The sequence below is a fragment of the Falco naumanni genome, chromosome 1, assembly GCF_017639655.2.
Source record: "Falco naumanni isolate bFalNau1 chromosome 1, bFalNau1.pat, whole genome shotgun sequence".
Classification (NCBI taxonomy): Eukaryota; Metazoa; Chordata; class Aves; order Falconiformes; family Falconidae; genus Falco; species Falco naumanni.
In genome coordinates, this window is record NC_054054.1 from 123,133,525 (window position 1) to 123,143,712 (window position 10,188).

A 10,188-nucleotide genomic window follows, 5' to 3' on the forward strand; every position below is an offset into this window, starting at 1 on the left:
TAATTGTTACCGATAAACAACTGATAGGAAGGAACTGGAAGTCAGCATTAACTGGAATTTTAGGATACCATGCTCGAAAGCAGCCACGTACTTTAACCCCAGGATCAAACATTAGTCCAGCTGTGCATCTCATCAAAATGCTGTTGCTCTGCCCAGCACAGGCTGCGCTTTGAGACTAGAGTCATTTGCATGTACTTTCAGTAAAAAAAAAAAGCCATGAAGTATGTGGATGGGTTAACAGCCCATTTCCCTCCCCCCACTTCCATAAAGAAATCACTGCTCAATACCAGTTTTAGTATAATTTGAAGTTTTAATACTAAGATCTTCCCATTTCTCTGAAGCTCATAGTAAGCCTGCATGCTAACTCACAAGGCCTGACAGCTGTAGATACATTACACTCAAGCCTAGTCTGCACATATGCTCCTGTGAAGGCGACAGTTAGGGTGCTGCAAAAAGCTTCCTACGCTTGTAGCAGCTCATCAGCAACACCACTGCAGTTTTGGTTCACAAGACTTGTAGCCATACCATTACTCCAGTGGGTATTCTCCAAAAACTGGCCCTACACTAGTGAGACAAGGAAGAGCACTGTTTCCAACAGTTACTTAGAAGCCAGCTTTAGTTTTCTTCCCCATCAAAGCAGAGCCTGCCATGCTAAGCAATCTAGCCCAATCAAGGCAAGGCTGGTTTTTGTATAAGCTTAAATGTTTAATCAGACACAGTTGAGAAACCTTTCTAGAATTTAATATAAAAACATTTGACATTCCATTAATGTAAAGTTGTGCACATGTTGAGAAAATTGCCATCTGAAAGAAAATTCGGTCTTCAAATATCTTTATTGGAAGGCCATGCACTGCCTCCTGTTAACTGTATTTCAAATCACTGTACATTTACTTTGAAAACACTGTCTGCATTTTCTAGTACAAAAAACTAAAAATTGTTTCAGGAATGTAGAGAAATATTCAACTTAAATAGCGAAAAAGTGCACCATAATTACTGCTGCACTGCAGTCATTTCTGCATTTCCCATTTCTTAAATAACTATCCTGTTTTGATAACACACAATATAAAGAGCAATTATGAAAAACTGAGACATTTAAATACACTAAGTTATTGAGAATAACTTGTCGGCATTGGGTAACCTATCATAGGAGCAGCACCAGTGGCAGGATATGCATACTGCTGTTGGTTCATGCCATTGTGCATATTTGCAATGTTACTTCCATACTGCTGATCATAGCCATTCTGGTAAGCTCCGGCAGGGTTACCAGCCCTGAAGCCAGCTTGCATGCCTGCAGCTGCAAAGCCGTTTCCAAAAGGAGTTCCATTACTGAAACTTTGGGCACTGTAGGCCCCGTTTTGAGTTTTTGCTCCAAAGTCTCTCTTTCCTAGTGCACCATAGTTTCTCTCAAAGTTCTCCCTCTCTCTAAAACTACTAAATCCACCCCTTTTGCCCGCAGAATATCTGTCACGTCGATCACCTCGGGAACGACCTATTAAAAAAGACAAGACATAGTTATATACATCATAAAAGGCTGCATTTTATATATTGCCAAGTGAGTTCAGCTAGTAAAAAGACCCAAACATCTTTCTGTCCCAACAAGGCAAACCTGCTACTAATCCTTTCCAGTTGCTAACTGGACTCTCTTGTCAGATGAAGACTCTTTTAATAGGGAATTCTGCCTGACCTATGAGGAGAGTCACACACTCTCCCCTCCAAGGCAAGTGGTGGCATAAAGGCAAAAAGCCATTTTCACCTTGCCAGCAGGATGCTTACATCCCTCTTTCCTAGCCACAAAACTGAGCCTTGAAGTGTTTCACTGTGAGGCAAAGAGAAGTGCACCTTTGGCCAGCACTAGCCAAAAGCAGGCCACAGCACCAGTGGGGAGCATTCTGGTGAGGGGGTGTTGGGGTTTGCTACTGGTGTTAATAAATACCTTCTCAGGTCCCCAAAACTGGTACTGAAACCACCTTCCACTTCCATTTTGGAGAGATGCTGGAGGTGGAATCTGAGTTTCCATTTTGCTCCGAAAGGTATGCACTGTGGTTGAGAACAGTACTTACCTGAACCTCTGTCTTCAATCAACTGAAGCAATTTGGGGTTGATGGCTTGATTAGCCTCCCGAAGCACAGAGATGAGGTCATTTACTTGCTTAATATTGTTAGGAGTAAAGAATGTGTATGCTGTGCCTGTTTTGGTACTGCGGGCAGTTCGTCCAATTCGGTGGATATAGTCCTCTGAGGAGTTAGGGTAGTCATAATTGATGACAAATTTCACATCTTCCACATCTGTAAAGTGTTGCAGTGTGGCAAAAAGCAAGGTACAAAGTTTTGCACACCACAACAGCCAAATCGAAGATAAACATTAGACAATAGTACTTTAAAAGGAAATAATGGCTGCAAAGAACAGTGTTAGAGTCATCCATTTCTGCATGAGTATTGTGGAAGAGAAAGTTATGCACACTCCGTCTGTTCCCGTCTCATCACCCACCCTGTGATCCAAAACCTTACCATAAAGGAGTATGCATTTGCTTGTCATTCCCAACTCAAGAGTCCCCTTTACAAATCATCAAGTGACATCTGAATGCTTCTTGCAGTAGGGCCACTAAAGCTCACAGCAGCCTCTTCATGTGCTCATTTGAGGACCTTAGAGTAAAAACATACAAGGTCCTTCACATACACACTCATTAGAAGCTCAAAAAAAAGGGGCCACACTGCTCGTCTTGCCAAGACCTTTGAACCGCAGCTGCAAGAAAAACATACCTGTCCCCCCAAAGTCACCAAGTTGTTTTTATGCACTGTGTCTCGTCTAGGCAAGCGCTTCCAAGAAGCCAGGGTTCACTTGAGAATGTGTCTCTCTCTGGCAGGTCTCGACATGACGACTATTGTATAGGTGGAGGAACTTCGACTTTCAAAGGCATTTGAAAAGCCATTGCTTTCCTGCCCCACTTGCTAAAGTGAGAGGTGGGCTTTTTCTCAGATTTCATGTGCCAGTACTCACCAATTTGTACAAGGCTTAGTACATTTTAAAGCTGCTCTCTCCATTTCATGGTTGAAAAAAATTTCATTGAACATTGAAGTTTGAAATTATATTCTTCGACATTTCAGCAAACTCACTGAAATTCAAAGACCCACAGATCACAGCAGACAGTATGCACAAAACTAACAGTACTGCACCATGGCAAATCATGCAAAGCATGGAGAGAAGAGAAATACCAGGGCAAAGTGAACTGTGAATGAAACTGCTTATTTCATGAGAGAACAGTTTATGGGGTAGTAGTTTAAAGGATGATCTTTGCCTTTTGAAGATTACTGGCACACAATGCTCTCAGCTTTCACCTCTCTATTTGACTGGAAGCAGCCAGCCGATCACTTCCACTAGTCCTCCATCCCCCTCGAGTCCTCCGATTGTCATGCCTAGGCCTTGCCACAAAGACTGCACCTTTATGTGAAGAAAACTTAGAAAAATGCAGAGGTTAAAGAAAGCAATAGACTTTCTTTAAATAGCTTTGGGCAACTGGCATTACGAGTTGTACTAACCTAGACCTCTGGATGCAACATCTGTAGCAATCAGGATTGGTGCTTTTCCATGTTTGAATTCTGTGACAGAAACAACTCATCAGTCTCTTCATCAAGCAACACCGAGCATACCCTTGACAAAATTGCCAAAACACTCACCATTTAGAACCCAGTCACGCTCCTGCTGACTTTTGTCACCATGAATACCCATTGCTGGCCACCTGAAAACACAGAACTTCACTGACCCAAGACCATTCCTCCAGTAGTTTCAATTAGTCAAAGACAGGGCTACTGACCAATTCCTAATAGCTTCTAGAGTTACTTTTAGTATTTTAACTGACACCTAGTATCACCATTTTACAGTTCTGACACCACAGTTAAATGGTCACAAAGAATCAGGAGCATGCTCAGACTGCTGCGGTGGCTCACTGAAGTTCCAGCTATCACTCACCCATCTCTCCTCATTTTCCTGGTGAGATCATCACACCGTCTTTTAGTTTCCACGAAAACAATTGTTTTGTTTTCCTTCTCACTCATTATTTCTTCCATCAAACGAATAAGCCTATTATGAAAAGATTATTATTAAAGCTGGGATTAATTTGTACTGTACCATGCAAGTTTAAGCAGCCCAATTTTATACTTGTAGTGGTCTGATGGGTGTCAAAAAATCCATCAGGACAAATTCGTTTCACAGTTCATGAACTAAAAACTAGCCACTGAGAACACAGATTGCTTTGCCCCTGCTGACTACTTACTTGTCATCTTTCTCTACATCATGACACACATCCACAATCTGAAGAATATTGTGGTTTGCACTTAGTTCTAATGCACCGATGTTAATGTGTACATATTCTTTCAAGAAGTCTTCAGCCAGCTGCCTTACTTCCTTTGGCCATGTGGCACTCCACATCAGAGTCTGCCTGTCAGGCTGGAGAAGGAGACCAGGTCAGCACAGTACAAAATGAATATATAGCCAAGCCAAACACCCAACAAAAAAAAAAAGTATCTACCCAAGCAAGCCTGAAAAAGTTAATGGGCACTACACTTTCTTTAACAAGCATAACAGCAATAAATGCATGAATCATTTATACTCACTCTTATCTGATCCACAATTTTTCTGATCTGAGGTTCAAATCCCATGTCAAGCATTCTGTCAGCTTCATCAAGGACAAGGTAAGTACACCTCCTGAGATTGGTCTTTCCAGCTTCTAAGAAGTCAATAAGTCTTCCAGGTGTTGCAATGCAGATTTCCACACCTAAAAAACCAAGCAGTAAAGTCAGCCTAAGTAGCTTTCACATTGTCTTATACAGAAAGGCATCAAAGCTTATCCATACCTCTTTCTAAGTCACGAATTTGTGGTCCCTTTGGAGCACCTCCATAAATACAAGTAGACTTCAAACGGCATGCTCTGCTATACTCAGCAGCTACCTGCTGCACTTGCTGAGCCAGTTCACGAGTTGGTGCCAGCACGAGACACTAGAAATAAAATGCCCAGCTTTCAGTTCAATACTTATTTGAAGCTCCTAGTCCAACCCTAGTTTTGAAAGGAAAGGTTGTCACATATTCCTTCAATAACAGAAGGACTGAAGTGGATTTAGGTCACCCAAACAAGCAAACTAAGTTACCTAGCATCCAAGTTCCCAAACACCAGCCTATGCTGTGTGCCAAGATAGCTTAAAGTCACTAGCTTCCAGAGAATAGCAGTTTCCAAAATGGGACAATTGTAATGACAATCCAATCAGAGCTTACAGAATATTCTTGGGAGACTAACAAAACAGGGAACCATTTTAGTCATACAGAGAAACACAATACAGCTATGCACTCTTACGATCATAGACAATCTGACTCAAAAACCAATTGCATTCTCCAGAAATTAAGATCTCCTTTCATTTACAATACTCACAATAGGTCCATCTCCTCGCTCCAGGAATGGCTGATGATTTATATGCACAATAGCAGGCAGTAAGTACTGTTTGGAAAAAAGTAAGTCTCATTACAATCTCCTTCCAGAAGTGTTCAGCCTGCACTAAGCCAGGCTGTACCTTCACTGCTGAAATCCAGCAGTATTCCAGGCTACAGTCAAAACTTACAGACAGTGTTTTCCCTGATCCAGTCTGTGCCACTCCAACCATATCCAATCCACTCAATGCAACAGGCCAACCTTGTGCCTGAATAGCAGTTGGTTCAGTGAAGTTCTGCCTCTGGATTACTTCCATAACATTTGCTTGAAGAGAAAATTGAAATTAACTTAGACTTTGCCTTAATTACATCTGGAAGACTGACCAGTATGCTAGTTAGTCTTCACTTACCAGGAAAGTTAGCTTCATAGAAGTTTATGATTGGTTTTGGACAGTTATGGCCCCTAACTGTGACTTCTTTGCTTGATCTGTACTGTTCAACTTCTTGCTGCAAGACAAAAACCATTATTTGAAATAATCTTTGATACCAAAGCTGTCCTTTAAGTTACCCCATCCAAACCATCAGCACGCTTGCGCTCAGCTGTTTCCTTTTTACACTGGTTAGATAGGAAACATACCACAGTACGTCTAACTACATCAGGATGTTCTTGATAGAAGTTCTTCTCGAATTTGGGCAGCTCATCTAAATTCCATTTCTTTTTTGTGAGTTTTTCCCCAGGGTTTCCAAATTTCTTCCCAGAGAGAGGTCCACCTCTACTTCCTCCAAAACGTGGGGCTCCAAACCTAGACAAGGTCACAGAATAGAATTCCAGAGAATTGTTTTGGTCCTTTTCTTACACAACTTCACCACTATCCTTGCAGTACATCCTGTAAAAAGTCAGATGTATAAACCCCACCCTACAGGATATCAAAACTTCCAAAAAAACATATGTTAAGTTGCCAATGCCATAGTCTGCCTAGCTAAAATTTGTATTCAGAAGCTAAGGTTACATTTATCTTTGCAGTTTTCTTGAAATGGAACCGGAGGGCCCATGGGCAAGTTACAACACAGACGAAGACATTAAAACCTTCGTATTATCCCACAATCAAAATGGTTTCCCACCCAACTGACACTCCCATTGCGTGTTTGTGTAGAAAGCGGGCAAGGGCAGTTCGAAAACCTTGGGATAACTTTCCCATACACCGTTTATCTCGTATCGTGCAAGCCAGCCTTCCCCCGCTGACGACGTTTTCCGAGGCCGTGCGTTTCACACGAGCATTCGAGGTTCGCTCCCCCCGTTCAGAACGGGCTGAGCCCGAAGCCCCGTCCCGGCTGCCCCGCGGCGCTGCGGGAAGCGGCGCTGAGCCGCGCGGGGCCCCGCTAAGCTGGATGCGGGCAAGGGGCTCCCTCCCCCCCGCCAGCCCCCGCCCCGGCCGGCAAGGCGCCGGGAGCCAGCCTGCCCGGCACAGCACCGCGCTCCCAGAGTGGCCGCTGCTTCCTGCCAGCGCTGTTTCCTTTGTCTCTCATTTCTGTCTACGCCACATTTTCCAGCCGCTGCCATTTTAGAGCCGGAGCTGGGCGGGGGGAGGAGGAGGAGGAACAAAGGCAGCAGCAGCAGCAGCCGGCATTTTGATTTCCCCTCAGTCACCGCATGGCGGGGCCGGCCATTAACATCCGCTTACACAACACAAAGCGGGAGCCGGCCGGCTTCTGCCAGCAGCGGCCGGAGCCGCCGTGCCTGGGGGGCGGGGGGGGGAACCGCCCTACCGAGCCTCCCCAGGGCTCCGCCATCGACGGAGCGCCCGGCCAACCCACTGACCCACAAACCTGCTGCCAGCCCGCCGCTGCCCAGCCCACCCCCGCTGAGGGGGGCGCTGAGCGCTGCGTGAGCCATCCACACCCGGCGGTACGTCCCCGGGGGGTGCGAGTCCCTTTTCCCCGCAGAAACAACCCCGCCGCGCCCCTCGGAAGCGGCCACGCACCAGCGGAGGCTGCGTCGAGGCGGATGGCTCCTGCCCCGTCCCAGCTCACGCGGCCGCCCACGCACGGCGGCCGCCGCCAAGGGCGCCTCAAGCCACTTCCCCCCCCTCGGCCTCCCCTCGCGAAGCTCCGGAGGCTCCGAGGCAAGGGGAGCTGAGGAGAAGGGTGCCGGGGCCCGACCCCCGCGGCTCGCCGCCATCTTAAACGGCTAAAAACCAACCACTAGAACCCCACAGTCGGTCTAAGAGTCCGGACGCTGGCGGCGGCTAGCGCCGGCCGGGCCCCCGGACTCACCCTCTGTCCCTGTCGCTGGAATACCCGGGCATGGCGATGGTGGCGGTGGGCGAGACGATCCCGGTCACTTAAAGTGGGTGGCGAAAGGTAGCACAGGATCCGACGCCGTTGGTGGGGGCTACTAAATGTAGAGCGCCTCACCGCCCGGATGCCGGTTATATAAGGGGGGCCGCGGGGGCTGCTGGGAACCGGTTGGTGACGCAGGCGCAGAGCCCGCCCCTTCTGTTATGTAAGCGGCCCAAACGGGCTGGAGGGCGCGTCTCCTCTCGCGTGGGCGAGGCCGCGGCGCGGCTGACCGATCGGCTTCTGAGCTCGCGGCCGGAAGTTCCGCTCCTCCCCGGGGCGTGGCCTCCGCCGCCGTCACTGCCCCCTGCGCCCCCCCCGCGGGGGCCCGTGGCCCCCCCACCCCGCAAGACAGGGCGCGAGCGGCCGCGCCTGCGCAGAGCTACCGGCCGGGCAGCGGAACGCGGCGTAGCGCGCCGCCAGGGCCACCGCGGCAGGCCTCTGCCTCTGCGCGGCCGTGGAGATCTCCTCCCGGCCTCTGATAAACCCAGCCTGGCGCCTCGCTGCCTCCCGATGTGTCCGGGGAGCCCCCGGCGGCCTGGCCTGCAGCAGCGGGCTTCTGCTCGGGCCTGGACGGGCCTGGCGGGGAGCTAACCTGGCCGCTCACCGTGGCGCTCCCCGAGCTCGGAGCCTCGCACTGACCTGTGCCCGTGTGAGCTGTTCCTGGGAAAAGCCTCCTGCCAGTGCTCCCACACACAAAACCCAGGCTCAAGTGAAGTTACCACTTGGTAACTAATAACTGATGCCTGAGGGGCTGGCAGATTGGCCTGCGTGCCTACCAGGGCTTTTCGGGAGACCAAAGGAGTTACATGTGCAGGTCCCTAGGACAACAGGTTGGATGCAATCATAACAGCAGGCAGATTATTAAATGCTACTTTGAGCAGTGCTTCTAGGCTGTTACCCACTGCCTTTTATAAATATTAAATACATGGTTTGAAAGCAGTTACTATTTTTATCTTTTAAAATTATACAAGAGGGCTAGCAAAGCAAATAAAAGGTCACAAGAAGCGCACCGGAGCACTGCAGGACAGGGCTGTTTAGAAAGCACGTGTATAATAAACAAATACTCCAGGGGGTATTGTGTTGCTTATCTGCCCTGCCTCGCTAGCTTGTGGAATGACTTGAATGTCTTCCTACCTGAGGCTCTAAGCACACAAAAGAAAAGGTCACGCTTGAAACATAAACAAGCAGCCATATTGCCAGACCACCCGTTTCAAGCAGTGGCAAATGAAAAAGTAAGGAAGGAGAAGTGCTGTAACAGTCTCTGTTTATATCCTCCCGCCTTTTAGCAATCCGTGCTTTAAGGCTTTTCTGAGGCAAAAATAACTGTATTTGATGGCCATTTCTTCCCATTTTTGTTCTATTTACGCTGTTAGCATCTAAGATACCGTGACAATGTGTTTCATGCTTTTCATTGTACGCTACCTGAAAAACATTTCCTTTCATTTTTAACACACTGCTTAGTAAGAACAAGAGACAGGAAGCAAAATGAGTTATTAGAAAGGGTGAGTAACAATTTTCTATTCATTTATACCCTTTGCAGACGTTAATATCTTCTGAGCCACCTCCTTTGTAAACTAAGGCTGCAGTGTATCTAATTCTTTTTCCTTCAAAAGCAATTCCATGCTTCTGAATATCCTTGCCATTTTCTCTTTATTAACAAGAAATGCACAGAATCCAAGATCTGAGTCCCATACAGATTTGCATAATAAAGGCATAATGTTTTTGATGTTGTATCTTCTTTCCTAAAGTTTTTTCCTTTTTTTTTTTTTATTGTTGCCAAGAATGGATCAAGGTTTTCAAAGAGTAGTGCTGCATGTTTCCAAGATCTCTTCCTCAAAAGTAACAACTAAATTAGGCTTATCTTTTGTTCATGAATAGCCTCAGCTGTTCCCCTCTCAGCAATGTGGAATACCACCTCCATCAATCACTTTTTCTTACTGTTAATTTGTTCTTTTGGTAGAACTTCAATTTGACTAGGTTTTTATTATCCCTGCAAATTTCTGATAGAGGATCCTCCCCTTTTTTTTCCCCAATATGGGGTTACTGATTTAATATAGCTTGTTACAGATTTTTCACCCAAAATACTCCTTTTAATGCTCTTTACCTACTGACCCTATAGGCTTCCTGCTTCTGATGAGTCTGGAAAAGGTTTTTCAAAGGCTGTGAAAACTGCAAGTTGTCTGTCTGTCCTTGTTCTTGCCTATTACATTTAGCTAAACACAGCTTATTTTCGGTTTTTTGTTTGTATACAGCTTAGTGGTTGCTGCTACTGTGCCATTTAACCTTGCTAAGGTTGAAAAGACTAAACAAAAACCTCCTCTTCCTCTCGCCTGCACAAATTTAGTCTACAAGCAACTCCTTTTGAGTCCCTCTTTGAAAAACTTCATTTTTGTGTTCCACCCCTTTTAAGTTAAACATCGATTTTCCCATGTT

General features: G+C 46.5%; 1 protein-coding gene across 2 annotated transcripts; it reads right to left on the minus strand.

Moving 5' to 3' along the window:
* Positions 1-725: 725 nt before the first annotated feature.
* Positions 726-7,840, minus strand: DDX5 (DEAD-box helicase 5). Of its 2 annotated transcripts, none has more exons than XM_040581965.1 (13): positions 7,714-7,840; positions 6,053-6,218; positions 5,826-5,922; positions 5,607-5,740; positions 5,420-5,485; positions 4,851-4,992; positions 4,611-4,771; positions 4,271-4,443; positions 3,967-4,077; positions 3,675-3,736; positions 3,537-3,596; positions 2,061-2,285; positions 726-1,489 (listed from the first exon to the last, which is right to left on the minus strand). In XM_040581965.1, exons 1-13 carry the CDS (start codon positions 7,719-7,721, stop codon positions 1,107-1,109), a joined length of 1,788 nt encoding a protein of 595 aa, XP_040437899.1. In that variant the 5' UTR covers positions 7,722-7,840; the 3' UTR covers positions 726-1,106. The 2 variants fall into 2 exon arrangements, with proteins under 2 accessions (XP_040437899.1, XP_040437898.1); XM_040581964.1 differs by having other exon boundaries at positions 7,690-7,830.
* Between the last annotated feature and the right edge of the window lie 2,348 nt (positions 7,841-10,188).